The following is a 23,832-nucleotide window of genomic DNA, read 5'->3' on the forward strand; positions in this document are numbered from 1 at the left end:
GTGAACCCCGCCCTTCCCTGATACCTCGTTTCGTTCCTATGACCAAGACCCCGGAGACAGCTGCACATGACGCCACCTACAAGGAATCTCACTTTGGCTCCTGTTCATTCAGGTTTTGGTGTGTGTGTGTGTGTGTGTGTGGAAAATATTCTGCCCCCTCTCACACGCTTTGAGAAATCACCAAAAACGTCTGCACCACGAGTCAAAGTAACTCCTTTGCTTTCAATGAAATCTCCTGGGGCCAAGTTTAATGACCCTGAAAAAGTATCTGGGAAAGAATTCCCGGAGTGGGAAAATATGCTTGTAGTGTATAGCCCTCTTTTTCCATGGATCAAGACAACACGCCTGAAAAGTGCTTAATAGTTGGATCTAGTTGAATCTTGAACAGCGGAAAAATTGTAAAGACCAGCTTAAGAATTCCATTGTTTGACGTTGGCTTACATTTCCCAATCAGGAAAATATGAAACATTGGAAACAACCGAACATGTATACGCGTGGATGTTCAATAAGGTGGCGTTGTTCATTGTGAAATGTGGCTCACAGACTTAGCCTACATTTCAATTCTCCTAGTCCAATAAAAAATATTTCCTCCATCACCTGCTGTTAAACGCAAGTTGCCACGGCAACTGGTGGGTAATCAGAAACAAACAGTTTCCAGTTGGTGAAAGGAACCAGGGGAGGGAGGGCTGAAGCCTAAAGTTAGGGAAATGTCCGTGTTGTGTTCCCCTGCGACGCAATCAGATGAACTAAGAGTGCATTAAGATAGGCCTATCTGGCTTTCCCACTAATCACCTTTAATGCTGAATTGTGTTGTTTTGTCATAGACTGCAACATAATCAAGCGAACAAAAGTGTCCTTAAGACGACCCCCTTTTAGTCTGAAGTCCTCAAATTGATTAAAGTTGTTCACAAGCACGAAAGTCTTACATAGTCTATTTTATATATGTAAGCGTAGTCTATATGGCTGCTATTTAGTAGGCTATCGCTCAGGGACTACTCGCAGGTCTGCAGCAGGTCACAAGCAGGCGGACCAACTCGCGCGTTCACTGTCACATCCACGCGGCGCAAACGAGATACTAGGCAGAAGCGCGCGCCCCATAAACCAGTCGACTTTGTATCGGCTCATTTGTAACAGGCGGTCAGTTCATCTAGACCCTTTTTTCTATACTTGGAATAAAGTTTGAACAATCATCATCCTCATCATCAACAAGGTGGATTATCAGTGGTTGGCCATAAAAATACTGTTGTTAACCCTGTAAAACCTGCACGCAGCCTATCTTGGGACATGGGTACAAGACGCACGGTGCCAACGTTCCTGGCTGCATCCATATTTCTATTCGTGGCATTATGTGAGCCAGTGGATAAACAGGATATGCAAGGTAAAGGAAAGGAGCTATCCACTTTGATTAAGTTGTTCTAGACAATAATTATGTGTCTGCCCTTTATTTTCAAAGCCTTTTTTTGGAACTGTAGATACTTTGTATACACCCATAGCTCTAGGATTGCTAATTGCTTGTTAGATACATCTTCAAGTTTACATACATGTTTTTGTTAAAACTATTCTGCGTAATAGTACTTAGTATTTCACCATGACATATTCATGTAATACTGTGCGTAAAACCACAATGCACGTGTCGCATGACCGAGCGCACCGTTGTTATTAACATCTGCTTCCCCATATAGGCTATACACTTTCTATTTTGTTTTAAAACCTTATACTTTATTCCCCCACCTTACCGATTGGTTTTGCTTACTTGCAAGCACTGTACTAGAAATTCATGTGACTTTCATCCAACTGACTGTTCAAACCTATCTCATGGCAGTATAGGTGGAGACGACCTACTCTTTGCAACTGTTAACCTCCAGGTTCTTTTACTGAAAAACCGACGACAGGATTGTTGAACTTCCAAAGTCGCTGTCCGTGTAACTGTTCTCAGCTTATATCCCTTGTGACTTCAACAGCAACAAGTTTAAAGCCAAGTACTTTTGTACATGGCTGACTTTCCACTCCTTTTCCCAGCCTTCTCCTTACCCCTCTCCTTCCTCCCTACATCCCTCCCTCCCTTCCTCCCTCCCTCCCTCCCTTCCTCATTCCCTCACCCTTTGAGTTCTCAGAGTTTGCTTTTGACAAACTGAATGTCTACTGCCAAACCTCATTGTCCTATGTTTGTGAACATGTACTGCAAGAATCAGGGGAGGGGGAAGAAAATCGAACGAGGAGGTGCAGGAGGCGAAGAAGGAGAAAGCTGTGTTAACCTTCCCTGTGTTAACCTTCCCTTTTCCCCACTCTCTTTATCTATCTACCATCCCCACTCCCTGTCTCCCTCAGTCATTGACATGCTGAGTCTGCAGGACCACAAGCAGAGTGTTGCAGCGGTGGAGAAGGTGGGGCGGGCTCTGAGCACGCTCAGTGACATCTACATCGTGTCCACTTTCTACCTGCCAGCCAAGCTCGGAGGCGTGCTGCTGGGCATCTACAACAAACAAGACAATAAGAAATACCTAGAGCTGGCTATGATGGGCAAGATCAACAAAGGTACTTATTATCAAACACCTTCCCTAAGGAAGCTGCTGGGGTCTCACCTTGATGACCTTGATTGATGACCTCAAGTTCAAGTCTTTTATTGTCAGATGTACAGAACAACACAAGGTCAGACTGGGCACTGAAATTCTTCAGACAAGACAACGCAAAGCAACCTGCCATAACCATAACATAACATATACAAGTACTCAGAACATACATTACTTAAGCTAAAATATAATAAACCTCCTAAATATACAAAATAACATACAATACAATAATATACACCTTGATGGATAAATAGTTGAAATGAAAGTATTTTTCTTTGGAAAGCTTGCAAAGCCTAATTTACAGGATGACGGTTAAAGAGATGTACATGGAACACCATTCTGGTAAACAAAAATGTGGAAGTACTTCCTCTCGACATGATTCTCCAGTTCTCAAGTCGTCCGAATCTATGTCTGGAAATCTGACCCTATGTCTGTCTGCTCACTCTCCCTGATTCTTCCCGATTCTCCCCCACGTCGCTTGTTCTCCCCCACTCTCCCCATTCCCTTCTATTTATCAGCCTTGGTTAGGTATGTTAGGGAGGACGGCAAAATCCACACTGTCAACCTCCAGAATGCCAACCTGGCTTACGGTCGAACGCACTCTATCATCCTGCGTGTGGGAGGGTTACGCAGGGACCACCTACACCTGGAGCTTTACGTTAACTGCCGATTGGCCGATTCCAGCCAAGGTCTTCCACCATTGGTCGCTCTCCCTGCCGAGGCAGAGATGGTGGAGATAAGGAATGGCTACAAGGCTTACGCTAGGGTACAGGTGAGTGAGCAGAGTTGAATTCTAGAATCACAAGCTATTCTCCCATTCCTGTCAAAGTGTAAGAGGGATCATTAATGTGACGTAGAGAATGTGAATAAAAAGTATTGCATAGTGTAGATCCACTTATGGAGGGGTCTAAAAATGTACAGGCGATGGATGGGTCTGTCCTTGTTCATCGTTTATTATTATTTTCCTTGATGATTCAGTATTATAATTGATTTTCTTTGCACTGAAATCTTACCTGTTCTAATTTTACTGGAAAAGAGAGTTGATGGTGTACACCTCTTGCTTCCAGGGTGCAGTCGAGTCCCTCAAAGTGGCACTAGGGGGCACTGTGGCCAAAGCAGGCACTCTGATTGACTGTCCTTTCCAGGTAGACTCCTCAGCCTACAACACTGGTAGGTGCACAAACGCAATTGTGTTGCCATGACGACATCACACTTCTTTGATATTGCATCAGCAGATCTTTGAAATGAGAATGCTAAACTTGATGGGTTGTGTGTTCTTCAGTTTAAGGTCAGACACTGTGGATATATTTATGAATGTATTTGTAGAAAAACTACTGACAGAGTACTAGATCAAGCTGATTTTGCAATTGATAATGACTCTCAACTATGCTTCCAACAGTTGGTGTGGAAGTGAACTCCATTTTGGGTGAGTGTTTCCACAGACTGAAGATGCCATAACCATTCAATGTCCTTCAAACAATTTTACGACCATGCATTTTCCTTACTAAGCTATCCTTCCTACAATATCTGAATTGCATTGGAAAGAGTGGTTCCATCCTGAATGCTTTTTATTTTGTGGATTATCAGGTGACCACACCAAGGCTCTGATTGGACAGCTGATCATTTTCAACCAGATTCTAGGGGAGCTACGAGAAGACATCAGAGAGCAAGTGAGGGCTGTTTGTGTGTGTGCCTAATTGCATGTACAGCATGCATTTGTATGTGTGTGCTTGCATGTGTGTGTGGATGAGTGCGTTGACATGAATGACAGGGTGCTTCTTTCTTCTGTTCCCCAGGTGAAGGAAATGTCCTTGATCAGGAACACCATTTTGGAATGCCAAGTATGTGGTGAGTGAGCATTCAGTCCTATCAGTCTAAAATCTGTAAACCACATTGCAGTTTGATATGCTTTTGTTTGTGTGCATGTGTGTGTATGTGCCTTTGGGTGCGTGCTTGTATGTGTGTGTGCGTGTGTGTGTGTGTGTCTGTATGTGTGTCTGCAGGCTTCCATGAGCCTCGCTCCAGATGCTCACCCAGCCCCTGCTACAAAGGTGTGGGTTGCATGGAGACCTTCGAGTCCCCTGGGTACCGCTGTGGACCCTGCCCAGAGGGCATGATGGGAAACGGTACCCACTGCCAGGACATCGATGAGGTAGGGTACCATAATAATAGCACTGCTTTGTCAGTCAAATCTAGCGGTGTAATAATGTATTAACCACACTGAGGTAACTACAACAACCACACTACAACAACAACTATTTTCCCATGTCTCTCCTCTCTCCCAGTGCGCTGTGGCCCAGCCCTGTTACTCTGTGGGGGCATGTATCAACACAGCTCAAGGTTTTTCCTGTGAGCCCTGCCCTCCTGGACTCTGGGGACCCCCTCTTATTGGAGTTGGACTTGAGTATGCCAAGAATCACAAGCAGGTAAACACATGCAAGTACACACACTTTCTAGTTTCTAGTCTACTCTCCCCCCCTCTCCCCCTCTCTCTTTCTCCTTCTTTTCTAGTTCATGCTCTCTCTTACCCTTTGCCTTGATTTCATGCATAGGAGTGTGCTGACATTGATGAATGTATGGAGGTGGCTGATGCCTGTGTACCAAACTCAATATGTACCAACACGATCGTACGTATATATCTTTTATCTTCTTGAAATGTATTTTTTTAACAGTATTTGGTGTCATTCTATGCAAATCTGACAGTGCCCTCTAGTGTGGAAACCAGAGAACTGTTTTCCACATGGTTTCCCTCAGTTTACCCCCTTCCTCTGCACTTTGTTATGTCTCCTCACCTCACATCCTCTCCACTCGTCTCTCCTCTCTCCCCTCTTCTTCCCTCCCTCCTTCCTAGGGATCATATCAGTGTGGGGGCTGTAAGGCGGGCTATCTAGGTAACCAGACGGCAGGCTGTGTCTCCAAGCAAACCAAGTCATGCGCCTCCCTGAGCTTCAACCCCTGCGACGCTAACGCCCACTGCATCATTGAGAGGAATGGAGAGGTGTCCTGTGCGGTGGGTCCTAACCCTGGAGCATTCGAGACTAGCAATTGCTGTCTCTTTACCAGATAACCACTATAAATAAAAACAAAGAAATATTTTTATTACATTCTGATATTGAATGAAATATTATGTGGTTTCCTTTTTCAAATGAATTGTTGGGGAAATGTTTTGTCCACATGATTTGTCCACAAGTCCACATTTGCAGGGTGATCTAACCCTAACTTGGGGTGCGTGATCCTTATACTTTCCCTTCCTGTCCTGCAGTGCAACGTGGGCTGGGCTGGTAATGGAAACACGTGTGGCGTGGACACGGACATAGATGGATACCCTGACCGCTCCCTGCCCTGCATGGACAACGACAAGCACTGCAAACAGGTACATGATCCTCTGAACAAGTAAAACCCTTTGTTGGGTTGTGAGGTTTATTGGCAATGGATGATTTACATTGTTGCTCAAATTAAGATGTTTGTGATACTGTGCTTTTCTTTTCCAGTGTTAAGGTCAACACGGGGTTCCTAATATGAAAATACTTTCTGAGTTAATTGTATAGCTCCTGATTGCTGCCCACAGTAATATCTAAGAAACAGTGGTGTCATGGTGTGGCAATATGGAAGTTTAATTGAAGTTGATTTCTCCACTAGGATAACTGTATATACACGCCCAACTCAGGACAGGAAGATGCAGACAACGATGGGATTGGAGACCAGTGTGATGAGGATGCTGATGGGGATGGGATCAAGAATGTGGAGGTGTGTGTGTGTAGCAAGGCATGGGTGTGTATAGGACAGTGTATGTGTGTGTAGCAAGGCATGTGTGTGTATAAGACAGTGTATGTGTGTGTAGCAAGGCATGTGTGTGTATAAGACAGTGTATGTGTGTGTATCAAGGCATGTGTGTGTATAGGACAGTGTATGTGTGTGTATCAAGGCATGTGTGTGTATAGGACAGTGTATGTGTGTGTATCAAGGCATGTGTGTGTATAGGACAGTGTATGTGTGTGTAGCAAGGCATGTGTGTGTGTCATGTGTTTTAAACATGTGGTTGTGCCACTCAGGATAACTGCAGACTGATGCCCAACAAAGACCAGCAGAACTCAGACACAGACTCATTCGGTGATGCGTGTGACAACTGTCCCAATGTCCCCAACATTGACCAGAAAGACACTGACACCAATGGACAGGGGGATGCCTGTGACAATGACATAGATGGGGATGGTGAGTTGTAACGTTTGTACACGCACACTCACAAACACACACACACTTCCCTCCTTCTCTTTCACTCTCTGCCTCTGATTGGTCGAATTCTGACTGATCTTGTACGTGGTGCAAATGTGTGAGCGTGTGATCATAGCTCTTTTTTCTGTGTTTCAGGTGTACCCAATGTGCTGGACAATTGTCCCAAAGTCCCCAACCCAATGCAGACAGACAGAGACGGGGACGGGGTTGGGGATGCCTGTGACAGCTGCCCTGAGACAAGCAACCCCATGCAGGTTAGGGCACGGCTTATCTACACAACCACAGTACAATGACATAAATAGGACCATGGTTGGGGTTACAGGAATATGGTTAACAGTTAGGGCACCATGGTTCTGCAATGTACTGTACGACATTCAGGCCCTTCACTGTCTCTCACAATTATGTTTTCCCTCCATCTAGACGGACATTGACAACGACCTGGTTGGAGATGTGTGTGACACTAACCAAGACACGTAAGTGTGACATACACACAAACACCCCATCTCTGACTGCCATATTCTGACTGGGTAACGATGTGTGTTGTTCATCCCTAGGTAATACTTTATTGTAGTAGGACAGTGTTCCATGGCAGTTCAAACCATGTTTAAACCTCATCGTAAAGGTGAATTCCCTTATTCACCCACTCCGCTCTGTGCTTCCAGGGATGGGGACGGCCACCAGGACACCAGGGATAACTGTCCAGAGATCCCCAACAGCTCCCAGTTGGACTCAGACAACGATGGCCTCGGAGACGACTGTGACGACGACGACGATAACGATGGCATCCTGGATGTGGCAGATAACTGCCGACTCATTACCAATCCCAACCAGAAAGATTCAGATGGTAACCGTTTCCACGGTTACTATACATAGATGATTCGTATAGTTTCCATATATTACATATAGTTGATAGTATGGATGCAGTGTTGACGTAACGTTGTCTGCTTCTCCAAGGTAACGGGGTTGGCGATGTGTGTGTGAACGACTTTGACAACGATTCCGTCATGGATGTGATGGACGTGTGTCCAGAGAGCTCAGAGGTCACGCTGACGGACTTCCGAGCCTATCAGACGGTCATTCTGGACCCAGAGGGAGACGCTCAGATCGACCCCAACTGGGTGGTGCTCAATCAGGTGACCTTTGACTTGATGTTAAAAGTGTTGTGTGCTGGGGGAGTCATATTTACAAAAGGTAAGAGGATTGTTGACAAAGTCTGTTGAGATCACAGATATTTTTTATGCCTCAGTAAGTAAAAAAAAAGTACAGTATCAGCAATTTTTTCATAACAGTCAGAATGTACAGTTTTAGCTACTTAATACTGGGAATCATGGTATCATTACAGGGAATGGAGATTGTCCAGACAATGAACAGTGACCCTGGGCTGGCTGTGGGTAGGTTTCACTATATATCACTTCTGATTTACATCTACAACCAACTACAGCTAATTTTAAACAAGGGTTGCCTGGAACTAACTGAACTTTGAATGCACCTAACCACTCCACACCTAACCACTCCACACCTAACACCTCAACACTTAATTATTCCACAACTAACATCTCCACATCTACAACACGTCCGCACCTAACCACTTGACTTTTCAGGCTACACAGCATTCAACGGTGTGGACTTTGAGGGGACGTTCCACGTCAACACAGTGACAGACGACGACTACGCGGGCTTCATCTTTGGCTACCAAGACTCCTCCTCCTTCTATGTGGTCATGTGGAAGCAGACAGAGCAGACCTACTGGCAGGCCACGCCCTTCAGGGCCATGGCCCAGCCTGGGCTACAGCTGAAGGTAAGATGGCCAAGGAGTCACGGCCAGAACATTGCATCTACATTGTTGTTAGTGTTGTTTTACAACTGATAAGCTGTTATTTGTGATATATTGGACCTGTAGATTGAGTCCCACAGATTGAGATTCACAAGAAATGTGACCCAATAATGTCACTTTTATATTTCTGTCCATATTTCCCTCCACCCATCTCCTTTCTTCCAAACAACACACACCACCATCTTCCATTGGGCCATCTTCACAGGCTGTGAAGTCGAGCACAGGGCCGGGGGAGTACCTGCGTAACTCCCTGTGGCACACAGGTGACACCCCCGGGGAGGTGAAGCTGCTGTGGCAGGACCCCCGCAATGTGGGCTGGAGGGACAAGACTTCCTACCGCTGGCAGATCAGCCACCGACCGCAGGTGGGCTACATCAGGTGAGAGAATCCACCATAAACAGCTACAGAGAACCACTTTAGTAGTAAAGGGGTTTCAAGGCTTATTATGTGTGTTATATATAATGTAATATATATCTCTAAGTTCTTTCAAATTTATATTTTGAATTTACAAGCGGAGTTTTACATGTTGATGCAAAAAAAGTTTGGTGTTTGTAGCTGTGATCACAGTTGAAGAGATTTCTGTTTCCTTGATCACAAAAAAAGAAAGCTGGTGGCAGTTGGATGAACTGGAGTAGATTTTGTGACTGTATTTTTTACTCCATATTTGTCCCTCCTAAACCTCTTTGTGACTTTTACAGAGAGACCTCCCTAGGCCGTCTATTGTCCCCGTTGCTATGTCAACCAAATCCTGGGCAAGAATTTGCTGCGATGCCTGTTCATATGCAGATGCAGAGGAAGCTACTGTAGAGAGTGGGAGGTCTGAGAGAGAGAGAGAGAGAGAGAGAGAGAGAGAGAGAGAGAGAGAGAGAGAGATAGAGGGACAGAGGGGGTATGAAGTTGAAAGGTATGAAAGAGATCCCAAAAAACTAAAAAGGACTTGACAAAAGGAGTGACTGAAGTAGTCAATAGTTAGATTTAGATATAACATGTTATAACTACTGCCAAAATATAGTCTGACTTATGGCTGAGGCTTACTGTGTATATTGCAGACAATAGTTGAAGACTTCACGTATAGTTATTCAAAAATTGTGTTCAATCATTTTTATGTACCTGATAAAAACTTTGCAAATGCTTTAATATATTTCTTGCTCCTCTGAGTATAAGCTGGAAATTTGACAAAAGCAGCTGCTGTTCTATTCCTTTTGAGTAACCACCTGCTATGACACATCTCTCCAAACCCTTACGTTTTCAGCCCATTAGTAAGTAGCTAGGCAGAAGGAAGGGGGTTGTTTGAGTAGGTAGGGATGGAGGGAGGGGTCTCAGTGGGACAGAGAGAGGAAGAAAGATAATGAGAGGGGGAGAGAGAGGGGAAGCAAGTGCCAGGTCTTTGTGGAGGCAAGGAGGCTTTTTTCAGACAGAAACTGAAAGACACCTGCTTTGTATGCTGTGGGAGAGCCAGTGAGAGGGAAAAGGACCTCTGCAGCGTGCTCCACTCGAGGCAGCGGTTAGGACAGAAGCTGCCTCTCTCCTCCCCCTCCACCCCCATTATCCCCCCACCCCAGCCAAAACGCTGCTCTCTGGTTTAAGATTAGTCCTTCGCCATGTTTATTGTCAGGACACAAATGAACGGCATCTCAACCCTCTGCCTAAGGTCAATTTGTGCGCCTGTCTGTGTTCCTGTCCCAGGGTGAAGCTGTACGAAGGCACTGAGATGGTGGCTGACTCCGGTGTGGTCATTGATACCTCCATGAGGGGTGGGAGGCTAGGTGTCTTCTGTTTCTCCCAGGAAAACATAATCTGGTCCAATCTGCGCTACCGCTGCAATGGTATGTCGACTGTCAACCATTTTAATACATTTCCAATTCTATGTTTGTGTCCAGTATTCACTCTATTGTTGCATACCAGTTACTTACATAGGTGATATATATGGGGTTTTGGAAATATTGCTAATCAACTACATTCATATTTAACACCGTTTTTTGTTGGTTTATTAGACACTGTTCCAGATGACTTCAATCCATACCGCAAACAGGTCCTCATGCACTTCAAGGTCTAAAGACTGTGTGGGTGTTTGAGAAACTGCCCAGCACTGTCTTCATATGTGCCCACACATACCCTCTCCATACTGAAGGATGACCTTTGTTGTTTGTGTGTGTGTGGGTCTGCATTCACATTTGAACTGAAGTCACAGTAACAGTTTACAACATTTGGAACAACAAACTATAAAATACATGACATCACAAAGTCCACAGACGAAAGACCTGTTGAACTACAATATATGATTGAAGGTATTGATGCTGGGTCACTGGTGAGTGCTACTGTTTTTGTCCAAAAACTTTGGACAATACAAATGCATGCCACAGTTCATGTGCTAAGCTCATGTCAGTGTTAAAGCAGTACCATTAGGAGACTTGAACATCTGAATTATATGTTCCCACTACAAATTCGTCAAATCTAGTCATATGGCTATACATTCATGAATAAATGAAGGTTGAACGAATGACAAAAATTAACTATTGAGTTCGACTGTTACAGAAAAGTGGTTTCAGGTCAGAACTAGAATATGAATAAGTAGATCCTGCTATATATCCTGATGACACAAGCTGAAAAAGTCTTCTTTTGGACTGCTATTTTGTTTATATCATAACTTCAGTGCCAAAAGCTGTATGTAAGTCAGTAAATACTGTACATTCTTACCTGTGGTTATAAACTGTTTTGGTATTTGCTATTGGAATATAGTATGTAATAGTTTCAACTCAATAAAGATTTGTCATAAAATAAATTGTTTTTTTTTACTCTATTGAAAATATGTCCTTATTTAAAATAATTTGTTGTATTTGTATTATAAAGCAAGCTCTTATGCTTTTTCAATCTTTCCTAAAAAACGACCAAAACAAAGAAGGTAAATTTAAAAACTTTATTTATGTTTCGGCCATTGCATGAACCAGTGAACACCCCAACATGCAAGAGAGACAGATTACATTACTATACTGTCTGGCAAGACAGAAATGTGTTTGTATCCGTGCAAATTGGCTCTGTGTACATGCTCGTTATCTTATTTCTATGGGATGGCCCACTTTGCTCTCACATTATATTTAAAAGAGCCTTGGATTCGAACCCTAAACCTCATTTTAGCCAAAATGATTGTACAACACTGTCACACAGGAAGATCAATGCACCTGTCTATGCTAAAGACTGTAAGAATGTATTTAGTGTATTCCTGTGCTGGTTAATCAATATTGTTAAAGGCCTGCATAATAAAACTATTCAGAATATCTGTTTTCTATATGTCTCTCAAGCTCACATTTAAATGTACAGACGGCAGCAAAGTACACCAATGAGGCATGAAATATACGGTGACATATTTGAAGTCCAACTTCCCTGCTGTGAGCAAAAACAATGTCTTTGGATCCCCTCAATGAAGCAAAGAGGTCACAGCTTGTGTTGGTGAATAGATGTGCAGTTATTGACCCCTGTTCTCATAGCACATTGCACATCATGGACAACACTGGCTGGATTCCAATCTGAAAATGTGCTTCCTTGCTGTACACTTATGTTTCCTCAGAGAGAACAGATGCTCCTAATAATGTGCCAATGCAGGCAGTTGTCTTGTATGAGAAGTGTTGTTGTGCAGTCCACTATTACAACGTGTTGGTTACTTTTACCAGGACCAGAGGGAAAGGAAGGAGTGATCAAATTGGAACCCAGCTCTAGTGGAATTGGCATTGTACTCTCCGGTGGCAGCCAGCCAGTGGTCAGGAGGGGACAGTGCAGGAGCAGAGGGGTTCTAACCCTACTGAATGAATTCCCTTGGTGTCCAGTGACATGAGTCCATTTGTATACTCCTATTTAGCTCTCAGTCGAAGGAATTCTGTTCTTCTGCATAAGAGCTTGGTAAAGTCCTGCATTTCAACGGTATGGATTATGAAACAGTATGGAACTATAATGTTACTTTTAGAGCACGTCTTTCGGTTTGCCCCAGTTTTTAATACTACTACTACACGGTGTACTAATACTAATATTGAAGTTAAACTCAAGAGCAATTTATTTCCCTGTTTTTATACTTTTATACTTACAGTAGCCTACTCCATCCACAGCTAACAGGAAGACCCAGGTGGTGGAGTCCCCAAGGTCTGGGAGGCCGGGACGAGTGCAATATTGGGAGGGCATCGTACAACAGTGCACCCCATCCCATACCTGCCTGGCCATGGGAGAGGTCCAGGAAAGTTCTGTATCCTCCCACATATGTCTGCTTCTGTTGATATTCGATGGTTCCCTCTCCGTACCTCTGCATCCATTCTAAGGCCAGCCTTCGCACATACACACACACACACACACATACATATATGTACACGCACACACACACACACACACACACACCCTGCTGCACTCAAGCTTTCTCTCTCTCTTTCACACGCACACACAAACGCACACACAAACACACGTATACTGCTTAACAAACACGGATCCAATGAATAATCTAACAACATGCTCATACAGTAACCACAGCAACAGGTCTCCAAGCGACCTAGGGAATCTGTGTAACAAAACTAATAGGTTACGTTTTACTTTGAGGAAAAATAGATTTCATATATGATGGAACAAGTCATTTAAGTTCAAATCAAACACTATGTGTCATATTTGTTCTTCTAATGACACATAAATTACATACATAGAAGATGTGAAGGACGTCCAAATGACGGTAACTTTCAGAACACAATAAAAAATAAAACGTTTAAAGTGCACTTACCTTGTGTTTTATTTGAAGCGTTCTATTGAAGATAAATTCACAATTAGACAATAAACATATTACAACTGCCAAAATAGTTGCAGTTTTCATGCTTAAGGCTGTTAGTATGTCCACGGGAGATTTCCTATCCATTTCCCACCAAATCTAACGTCCAAGATAGTTACAGGATTTCTTGCCTTTTCCTAGTGTCCCTCACAATGGACCTCGCGCTCAACATAGCCAGGGCATGGGCTGCGGGCCCCGCCTCTACACACCAAACAAAGGCCACTAGGCAATGCTCACTGAGGCATGGAGTTGCCCCTCTTAAGGGCTATAACTTCGGACATTCTCTTCAGTTGAGAAAACACGTCCGCCTAACCCAGGCTGCACCTCACATAATTGTTGGAGTAGCATACTCGCCCCTGAATTTAGCCTATAATTGTTCTGAACAGCAATCCCTTATTGCCCATAGTTTACAACTCAGTTAATGTACTCATTCATATCGCGAGCTCCCATGATATTCAAAGTACAGTGGCAACTGTTTTCACACGAGAAATTAGATTACTCTTTATTTACTTATGGCTATTGCCAACATATAGTTATTTTTTGTAGCCTGTTGCATTCTAGTTTTTATGGGTGCGATTCTGAATAGCATCGCGATGAGGGTATTGGTGTGTCTTGAAACTTCACTTCCACCTGTTGTGGAAACTTTGGCACTGCAGTCCTGTCAACGCGGGGAGGGGGGCACACTGAATGCATTCTCCATAAAAATGTCCAACTTACTGAGGATATATTGGCATCTGATACATTTTGAAACCATTACTTTAACTTAGTATTTTTATTGATTGGCAATCAAGTGACACTACCTTCTATAATTCTATATTCCAAATATAGAAATGAGAAATGTCTGCATGTTCTCTTTTTCCTTCATTGAAGAACAAACCACGTAGGGGCCTATCCGGTATAGGACGCAGATCTAGATGTTCATCAGATTACCAGAAATAATAATTCTATACGAAACCATTCCAGCAACAACAGGTTGCAAATAGAACAGGTTGCCATGTCCGCTGTAATAGTTTTAAATAGCCCCCGATGCTTAGTTGGAAGTGTGTGTGCACAGCGGGCAGTTGTTGCGCGGACAGCAGGTGTTCATTGCGTGTGATTTATTTAGCACTCGTGGAACAACACAAAAATCGCACTAGTTTGTGAACAGACAACAAGATAGGAAGTAGCCTAAAAGGGGCTTCCAGAGGAACTGCTTAGACGGGGAGTCGTTGTCGGGAGCACTCTAGGACTGGTGGTACAGCAGTGTGGAGGGAGTGTCGTGTCTGCATAACTTCCTAAAGGTGAGTCTGGGCGACAATTCACTTTCCTGTAGATTGTGCATGGTCGATATAGTGCATCTCCCTCTAAATTCTCTCTCGAACATTTTAGAACATTGGTTCACGTCAAAATAACCATAATTAATAATGGCCATTTATATTGAAAGCAATGGTTCATCGTTCATCTGAAAGTATTTTTTTTTTTTATAGTCTTGCTCTAGAGTATATGCAGGCCTAAGCCATAAATGCTTCATATCACCTAGTTTTTTGGGGGGAAACTAATGTCAAATAGGAGCCTTATAATAACTTGTTCAACATGACAGAATCTGATCAAAAATTCCAGAATTATTTAGGAGTTTCAAAACAACTATCTGTTCTGTGCTGATAACCCCTGACCAACAGCAGATTAGATAGGGTAGATAGACAAGAAAACCGCAAAGTATATTCTAAGTGAAAAGACAGCACACTTCAGAATGACACACACTGTTCTGTGACTTTGTTCAAAAGAATGTTCCTTTCAGAACTTGAGGATTGACAGAAAACCATATCTCCTTCTGTGTGTTGGTGTTGACATGTCACCTCATTGATATCATACAAGGCTTTGACAGAAACATACCTGACCCACGTATCCCCACTCCCCACCTTATCTCCATGGTGATGTCATGAGTCAGCAATGGGTCAGCAGTGTCAATTTTTGGCAGTGTAGTCTAAGTGTGTGTGGGTGGGCGTGTTGGGGTAATGTGGGGTCTGTAGGGGTGGGATGTAAGGGTAAGTGTGTGTGTGGGTGGGGGAGCGGGATATGTAGGAGGTACTGTGTGGGGGTGTACGGGGTAGTGTGTGTATGGGTAGTATGTGTAGGGGGAGGAAGGGTGTGTGTGTTTGGAGGGGTGGTGTAAGTTATGTGTGTGTGTGGAGGGGGGGGGGGTAGTGTGTGTTTGGAATAGTGTGCATGTGCATGGGGGGGCATGTTGTTCATGTTAGGGTCAGGTGAGGGTTAAGGTTTTGTTGCCTCAGAAAGTACCAGGTTTGTGTTTAATTTGCAAATGACTGTCAGTGTTGATGAACACCCAGTAGCTAATTTATCATCTGAACAAACAAAGCCTCATACTTGGACGGCTCTAACAAAAATGAACGTAAATGAGGCCTGGGCCTAGCAACAACTAACGAGAATAAGGCCAGGGCCTATACAAGACAAAAAAATCTGTTAAAAGAGCATGGCTATCTAAATGAGGATTTATTTGAAGTGTAAATGGTAAATCATCCTGTCCTGCCTCGCTCTCTCTCTTCCATTCTGTGAGTGTCCAAGCAGCCATTGGCACACCTGCTGCTCACCCCCCCGCCCACCCCCATGCTCTTCCTATCTCCCTGCCCACCCTGCTCTTCTCCCCCTCGCCCCCTGCTCTTCCTCCTCCCTCCTCCCTCCCCCTTCCCCCCATTCCCTGCTCTTCCTCCTTCCTGCTCTTCCTCCCCCTCTGCCCTGATATTTCTACATAGGGAAGGGACACAGTGTATAGAGGTCAGCAGGGAGTATATTTAGACAGCTCTATTTCTGCCCCCGCCACTCCTGTAACTACCCCTCTCGGACGCACACATACTGTACACACACTACCTCCCCCCTTCAAAACACACACACAAACACACTTGCTACCCCACCCGACACACACACTCACACTGACCCCTCCAGCACACACATACACACTACCTCCCTCAGCCCACACACACATAAACACACTATCTCCACCAGCGCACTTACCCCTAACAGACAGACACACAGGCAATATTTGAAATACAACAGTTCATTTCTACCCAAATAGAGAAATAGTTAGACTTCACAGAGAGACATGTTGAGGTTTCAGTTCATACACTCCTTGTTTACTTTCTGTTAACTACGGGCAAACAGAGAAGGGAGAAGAGTCCACATTTTGAGTTTTGTTGTGGCTATGTGGCTTTAATGCGCAGTTTTTCTTGACAAGGTAACAAGGTAAATGCAACTCAAAACGATTGTGAACTTTGTGAAATACTTGTGGTCTGGCTAAGTAATTTTCTTGTTTTGGGATGAGGATTTGTCCTGTTACAGAATTCTTTAACAAAATGAACTGCATTTTGCCATGACAGATACAAGGCCAATGAACTGTAAGTTCTGAGTAAACATGTAGCATGAAGCTCAGAGGACAAGCAAGTCTACATACTTATCAATGATGTGTTAATATACTACAATAAGTTTTGTACAATAAAAACTTTTTGACAAAGATCAAATGAACAAGAATAGTCTTTAACAAGTAGAGTTAGTTTATGGAGTAAACTATTGTAACTGTTCTGCTGACTAATAAACTGTTTGTTAACAGGTGGTCCACTTGTTATTGGCCAAGCTGAAAGTGGACCATGTAAAATCGCTGTTAATGGCTCCTCTAAAGATTCCCTGGCCCCCCTCACGATCTCACAGTTAGCATCCTTGGAACGAAGGTACTGGCTCAAATAATATGTGTATTACAGAGTATGATGTTTTGTTTGTTATGATCACTTGTGAAACTAATTTACCCCCCCCCCCCTTACCTAAAGTAAGTTTTGGTCTGACATGAATGGATAGATAAAAGCATATTTTTCTCTACTCAGATGTTACCAATCAGATCTGATCAGTGATTTCTAAGGATATTCTCTGATATTTAAATGTATTTTGTATGTCTGGAAGGCAGATCGTGTGCTGGGTGTGGTAAGCAGCCTTGAGAGGCTGGGAGTGGATGGGAACCCTCTGGATGGACTACACATGGCTGTCATGGAGACGAATTGCAGTAGCATTACTGCTGGCTTACCTAGGCTGCCTTCAAGGTAGTTTTTGTCTTTCATGTTTTTGTTTCGCTGTACTAATTGTGAAAACTACGTGAATGAAGCGGGTGCTAGCTTTAACATCAGACATACATAGTATGTTGATTTGCACATGTATTTGTGTCCTTACTGATGCTGACCTTCAAGTGATTGTGGGATGCTGAAGTTAATATATCTGTTAATGTTTATAATTTGGATAAGTGGATGATATGTTGTGAGACATTGTAACTCCATGGTGCATTAAGATGTAATGCTGCCTTCCCTGTGCCCTCAGTTCAGGCATCCTGCCGCATTCTCAGGTGCAACTCTGAGTTTGTGGCCGCTACGGGGGGCGGGGGCAGCAGGGAGGGGGCCAGGAATGCGGATTACTGCAGCGCCCTGCGTTCTTTCGCCCAGTGCACCCGGCGCAGTGCTAGGGCCTGCCGTGGAGACCTGGTCTACCACTCAGCTGTGCAGGGCATCGAGGACCTCCTCATACAGTATCGCTGCCCCAGAGAGGGGCCCACCGCCCAGCCGAGGCCCCTGCCCCAAGCCCCCATCTCTGGAGATGCCTGTCTCTACGAGAAGGGCTTTTTACAGCGTGAAGGTCGGGCTCCAGAGTATGTCCACTGTGGGGTGTTTGGGGACCCTCATGTGCGAACGTTTCGAGATGAGTTCCAGACTTGTGCAGTGCAAGGAGCCTGGCCGTTAATAGACAATGAATACCTCTATGTGCAGGCCACCAGTGCACCCATGACAGAAGGTGGCCACGCGTCAACCCTGACAAAGGTGGGTCGTCCTCACGCTCTGTTGTCACTCAGTTGTGTCCATGATCTTTTCATAAGCATTACTAGACTATCAAAACATTATCTGTTCAAATCAATGAGGCTTAAACCACTGAAGATCTGGTGGAGCCAAAAGTTAGGTACTCTATAGAACCATCCATAGCTTAAATACCTACTGGTCCCTACAGATAACCATCATCTTCAAGAACTGGCGCCAGTGTATCGAGCAGCAGATCTACCAGGCTGAGCTGGACAACGTTCCAGCAGCCTTCGTGGATGGCTCAGTGACCAGTGGCGAGAGGCGTGGCCAGCATAGCCTGAGTGTACGCTCCCAAAGCCCCGGGCGCCATGCTGAGATTGCCGCCGCCCACATCGCCACCGTCCTGGTGGTGCGTCAGAGCGGCCGCTCGCTGGGTCTGTCCGTACGCACGCCGCGCGCCATCGCCGACGCCTTCACGCCCGAGCAGGACCTGCAACTCTGTGTGTGGGGATGCCCGGCATCACAGCGACTGGAGACTTTAGCCTCTTACCTGTCCTTGTCCTCCTCCTCCCTCTCCTCCGCCAAACCCTCCATAGTCGGCCCAGCACATTGTGCGGCACTGCTTCCAGCCAAGGATGTTTACTACCAGGCATGCCTGTTTGACCTCCTGGCCACAGGGGACCTCAACTCCAGCATGGCCTCTGTCGCCGCCCTGGAGGACGCCCGGGGAATGATCATCGACCCTGAGAAGGTGCATCTGTTGCCAGTCACTGCGGCAGGGACCAGACTCACATCGTCTCTGTCTGTGGTCCTGGCTGTGACATTACTGGTACAATGGACCGCCACACTATGGGAGGGGGGGTCTGTGTAAATGCTGGTGTTGAAGGGGTAGAAAAGTCTGGGGAGATCTAAGGATCTCAGGCCTGCGTTCACCCTTCAGGGAATACAAACAGATAACACCTGTTGATAAAGGAGTGTTGAGTATTGTATTTATATTTTTTGCAAAAGTACATTCTAGCATTTTCAACTTCATTTTCCTGCAATTCAGTGTTGTACTTTATTTAATGTAAACAGCATACTACAGTGGAATCTGTGGGAACCTTGTCATTACTAATGTCTATATAAGTTATTGTGTGTTGTGTCTGTGTGATGTCTCGGATTTAAACTGTTGTTGAATGCAGTCTCTGTATCTATATTTGTTAAAAAATAGATAGGGGCATGTTTGTTATGGCTCAATATCAGCCAGTTATTTAAATGTTTACATTTTACATTTGACTTATTTAGCTGACGCTTTTATCTGAAGTAACGTACAAATAGTGCATGTAGAAAGTACAGGAGAAGACCAAGGATCCGCAAGGCATAGTTCTACAGTATTTCAGTGGAATAAGTTTGTATTTACTTATCGCAAAGTAACCACATCTCAGCTAACAGGCACGGTGAACAAGAATAATCAATAATGTGTTGGCCTACTGAATAATATTGAATGATACAGTGTACTACAGTGAAACAATGACATATCAATTGCTTAAGTAAATAACAATAATAACATCTTGATTACAGTCGCTAGCTGATTAACATATGGTGAACAAAAATAATTGTACTACAATGCAACAATAACATCTCAATTCCTCAACCACCCTAGTTTTACAATGCTATCTCAATTATAGTAGGCTAGTAGGCCTACTTAGTAAAGTGCAGTGCCTAGTACGTTACAACAGAAACAACAATGTATATTAAGTGGAACATTGACCAGTGATTGTAGTTTCATGCTCGATGGTTAAACTACACATCAAACAAATACAAAGTGCAGGGAAGGGACAAAGTCGTAGGTTTTGCAGAAAGTGAAAATCTGCAAAGAGTTGCTTTGGGTGCCCTTCGGCCGAAAAACTGTTCCTGGAAAAAGCTTAGTTAAAAAGGAACTCTGAAAGTGAGCAATAGTAGAACAATTTAACATCATTTCCGTGTTTTTCAACCACTTCCTATATTCATCTTTTTTTGCATTAAGACTGTGTTTCCTTCTGCTGATGCTAGATAGTGAGAAGAAGGGAAGGGTGGAGAGAGAAGACGAGAGACAGAGAGATAGAGAGAAGAGTAGAAAGGGTTGATAGACTTGGTAGAAAAAGGAGAGATAACGTAGAGAGAAGAGGAGAAGGTAGAGAGAAGAGAATAGGTAGAAGGAAAAGAGTGCCATGAGAACAATACCAGTGGGATCCAGGGACAGACAGAACCTCTGGATCTTGGTTCTACTCCTCCTGACTGGTAAGTACGGAAGACATTCTACACAGTGAATGTGATAATGACTGCAAAAAAAAAGAAAAATAAGAATGAATCAAAATTACATATTGTGCGGTAGCTTGTGATCAATACTAATATTTTACAGGTGTTTGGGGGGACGAAGGTTGGGAAGTGAATTATCCACCTTCATTCTGTGCATTCAAAGGATCTACTGTTACCATCCAATGCAGTTACAAGTACCCTGAAAAATATCATCCAATTAGGGTTATCTGGTGCATAAACCATGAGATATGCCAGGATACCACTCCAAAGATTTACGACAGTGACTCCACCACTAATCTTACGCGTTTCAAATATATTGGAGACAAAAAGAACAACTGTACTTTACAAATTGAGAATATAAACACAGATTCCAAAACATATAGGTTCAGATTTGAAACAGATCCAAGCAATGCATACACAGGTCGATCAGGAGTACACATCGAAGTCAGAGGTGAGGATGTTTTGCCTTTACATCTGATTCTAATATTCAATATGAAGACAGCATGTTAACAGAGGTGTATTATTTCCTGTAGAAATTGACAACAACATTACATTGAAGGTGACAGCTAGTGATGACAGAGCCTCTAAAGAGAGAGTCACCCTGAGCTGCACATCATCTTCACCCTGCATCTTCAACAACCTGAAGAACACCTGGTACCACAACAACAACATTCTACCGGCGACAGGTCCCACTCTAACCTTGAGTCCTGTTTTTCTGAATGATTCTGGGAACTACTCCTGTGGTATAGAAAGTAGCCCTCTCTCTCGCTCTGATACATACAGTCTCCAAGTGGAGGGTAAGTCAGAAGTGCAGTTCATCCAGGCTGAACTTGGGAGAAAATGTATTTTGTTAGTTTAATAGTTTCCTATGGTATATTTTAAACTAAGTCAGGGTTGTGCATGTCCAGCCCTTACCCTTCACCAATTCTAGGCTTTCCCTCTATACAACGTCTGGGGGAGATAGCATTGGTGTAACCATAGCATAGCAACACATGATTAGAATGTCATTAGTAATCCCAGTTTCCTTCACAGATCAACCTAAAACTCCCATTGTTCCCATTGTTCCCATTGTTGCCACCGTTCCCATTGTCTCCATTGTTCTACCTGTCCTGCTGATTGTGCTGACCATCATAGCGGCTGCTGCAATCCATCTCATAAGGAGGTATGTCTTCCAATACAATATCATTGTGATTCATAGAGGCATCTTACAGTTCAATTTGAACCTGTTTTCAGACAATACATAAATGTATACACCAGAACATATTTAAAGGATGTGACCTCTCTCTGTCTCTCTCTCTCTCTCTCTCTCTCTCTCTCTCTCTCTCTCTCTCTCTCTCTCTTTCTTAAGGAGGAAAGCAGAAGACCCCAAAAAGGAGAAAAAGGAAGGTGTCAGCACACTGGTCAGTTTAACACCCCCAAAAATCAAAAGCACACACACACACACACATATGTGATGTTTCTCTTTTTCTCTCTCTATCTTTAATTATTTCTCTCTTTCTCTTTCTGGTCAAGCCTGGAGATGCTATGTACAGCAGCATCAGAGAGACAACCCCACAAACTACAGGAAAGACAAGACATGACAACAACCCCCAGGCAGAGGAGGAAGTTAACTATGCCACTGTTAATTTCCAGCACAAGACTTCCTCAAGGTGATGATGAGGAAGCTTGTTGATGCAACATCAGAACTTCTTAGCAGACTGCAGACTGGTTCCTCTAGAGAAACATCTGTGTTGCTGTAATGCACTAGCTTTTCTAGGCACATGGTGCAATAAGACATTTTTCACATTGAAATAATATTTTGACCCCAGAAACCAGTTGTTGTTCTAAGTAAATTACAGCTCAAATCAGATTAAGTGCATGTGACATATTTATTCAAATATTTGTGAATTGTGTTGAACAGGCCTGGTTGATTTATATACTGTATATGTTTAGTCTTGTTGGATGAAAATCTGAAAATCTTCTACCTGAATTACAATTTGTTTAATGTATTTTGCTTATAGGCCTGCTAATATCAAGCAGGAAGAGGATCCTGTCATCTATAGCTCAGTGTCCAGGTACTGAACATACAGTACATGCTTCAATAGCTCAGTGTTCAGGTAGTGAACATACACAACATATCTCTGTAGCTCAGTGTCCAGGTAGTGAACATACACAACATATCTTTGTAGCTCAGTGTCCAGGTAGTGAACATACACAACATATCTCTGTAGCTCAGTGTCCAGGTAGTGAACATACAGAACATATCTTTGTAGCTCAGTGTCCAGGTAGTGAACATACAGGACATATCTCTGTAGCTCAGTGTCCAGGTAGTGAACATACAGAACATATCTCTGTAGCTCAGTGTCCAGGTACTGAAGACACCTCTACAGCAAAGTTTCATAATGGGTTAAGAATGACAATTAAGCAACAGCTTGGTCAAAGTTACCATTTACAGTAAGACATTTGGGTCTTTTATTGAGTTTTAGCATTAAAAATTCCAAACCAACATAACACTTAGTTGTCTCAACTATGTGCAATCAAGGGGTGTCTTTCAAGAAACGTTGTTTTTTCCACAACTATCAGATTACCATTTCAGGCCTCTGAGTGTCAACCCTTGTCTCTTCTGATAAGGTGAAAAAGGGCAGAATGACAGTAACTTGATTCACCTTGTATTTTATCTGTGCAGATGTCAGTGAAGAGCATTTGAAGGCGTACCATTCAGCCAAGCCATGTCATCTTGCAGCCCTAAACAGTACTTCAACCTTATGCCTTACTATAGCATTGCAATTGGGTCTAACTTCAGTTTGACCTGATGATTTCTCTTTTGTTTTCTTTGTTGTGTTATGGTACTGTGGCCTACTTTCTCCATCCAGTCTGCTTATCTTGCACTGTATTATTTAGAAATGTCTGTATAATCTTTATCTTTGATGTTTAAACACATAAATAAAGACTCCTAACTTGATTAAATGATGTGCTCCACCTTTGTTGACAGGACAGGTGTCTCGTCTATCTATTTTGTTACAGTCTAACAGTCTGGTTAATGAGGTCCAAGGATTAAACAATCTATTTCAAGTGTTTTATATCGATGTATTGTGTAAATGATAACTGACTTATAAGATCTTGATACATTTAGTCTGCAATCGCACATAATGCTTTCGTGCATTCATCAGTACATGTAAATAGTTAAACATCATCACAATTTTAAGCGTTACAAACTAGTAGTTTGTCAAGCTCTTGTGACCCAGTATCAACCCGAGTGAAAAACACATTTGCACATAAAAAGATGAAAAGCAACAATGAACTTTTTCCTAAGGCCCTTAG

General features: G+C 43.4%; 3 protein-coding genes across 7 annotated transcripts; all 3 read left to right on the top strand.

Annotated features, from left to right (window-relative positions):
- Positions 1-1,245: 1,245 nt before the first annotated feature.
- Positions 1,246-11,415, top strand: thbs3a (thrombospondin 3a). The gene is made up of 23 exons (XM_067237248.1): positions 1,246-1,378; positions 2,329-2,535; positions 3,089-3,342; positions 3,638-3,740; positions 3,970-3,996; positions 4,158-4,240; positions 4,367-4,418; positions 4,574-4,722; positions 4,856-4,996; positions 5,123-5,197; positions 5,422-5,580; positions 5,833-5,943; positions 6,210-6,317; positions 6,623-6,782; positions 6,939-7,057; positions 7,224-7,276; positions 7,466-7,647; positions 7,758-7,936; positions 8,146-8,194; positions 8,405-8,601; positions 8,843-9,015; positions 10,324-10,463; positions 10,632-11,415. Exons 1-23 carry the CDS (start codon positions 1,285-1,287, stop codon positions 10,691-10,693), a joined length of 2,877 nt encoding a protein of 958 aa, XP_067093349.1. The 5' UTR covers positions 1,246-1,284; the 3' UTR covers positions 10,694-11,415.
- Positions 11,416-14,504: 3,089 nt separating this feature from the next.
- hjv (hemojuvelin BMP co-receptor) lies at positions 14,505-19,825 on the top strand. Of its 3 annotated transcripts, none has more exons than XM_067237250.1 (5): positions 14,505-14,712; positions 17,034-17,151; positions 17,378-17,514; positions 17,786-18,279; positions 18,464-19,825. In XM_067237250.1, exons 3-5 carry the CDS (start codon positions 17,427-17,429, stop codon positions 19,124-19,126), a joined length of 1,245 nt encoding a protein of 414 aa, XP_067093351.1. In that variant the 5' UTR covers positions 14,505-14,712; positions 17,034-17,151; positions 17,378-17,426; the 3' UTR covers positions 19,127-19,825. The 3 variants fall into 3 exon arrangements, with proteins under 3 accessions (XP_067093351.1, XP_067093353.1, XP_067093352.1); XM_067237252.1 differs by having other exon boundaries at positions 17,382-17,514; XM_067237251.1 differs by lacking the exon at positions 14,505-14,712 and adding an exon at positions 16,656-16,669.
- A 476-nt stretch (positions 19,826-20,301) lies between these two features.
- LOC136944588 (carcinoembryonic antigen-related cell adhesion molecule 1-like) lies at positions 20,302-23,470 on the top strand. 3 transcript variants are annotated; one of them, XM_067238404.1, is made up of 8 exons: positions 20,302-20,514; positions 20,636-20,983; positions 21,066-21,329; positions 21,565-21,694; positions 21,881-21,932; positions 22,045-22,181; positions 22,533-22,586; positions 23,198-23,470. In XM_067238404.1, the coding sequence occupies exons 1-8, from the start codon at positions 20,445-20,447 to the stop codon at positions 23,205-23,207; spliced, it is 1,065 nt and encodes a 354-aa protein (XP_067094505.1). In that variant the 5' UTR covers positions 20,302-20,444; the 3' UTR covers positions 23,208-23,470. The 3 variants fall into 3 exon arrangements, with proteins under 3 accessions (XP_067094505.1, XP_067094506.1, XP_067094507.1); XM_067238405.1 differs by having other exon boundaries at positions 21,667-21,694; positions 23,198-23,463; XM_067238406.1 differs by having other exon boundaries at positions 21,066-21,218; positions 23,198-23,463.
- Positions 23,471-23,832: the final 362 nt, after the last annotated feature.

The sequence above is a fragment of the Osmerus mordax genome, chromosome 6 (assembly GCF_038355195.1).
Source record: "Osmerus mordax isolate fOsmMor3 chromosome 6, fOsmMor3.pri, whole genome shotgun sequence".
NCBI classification, from domain to species: domain Eukaryota; kingdom Metazoa; phylum Chordata; class Actinopteri; order Osmeriformes; family Osmeridae; genus Osmerus; species Osmerus mordax.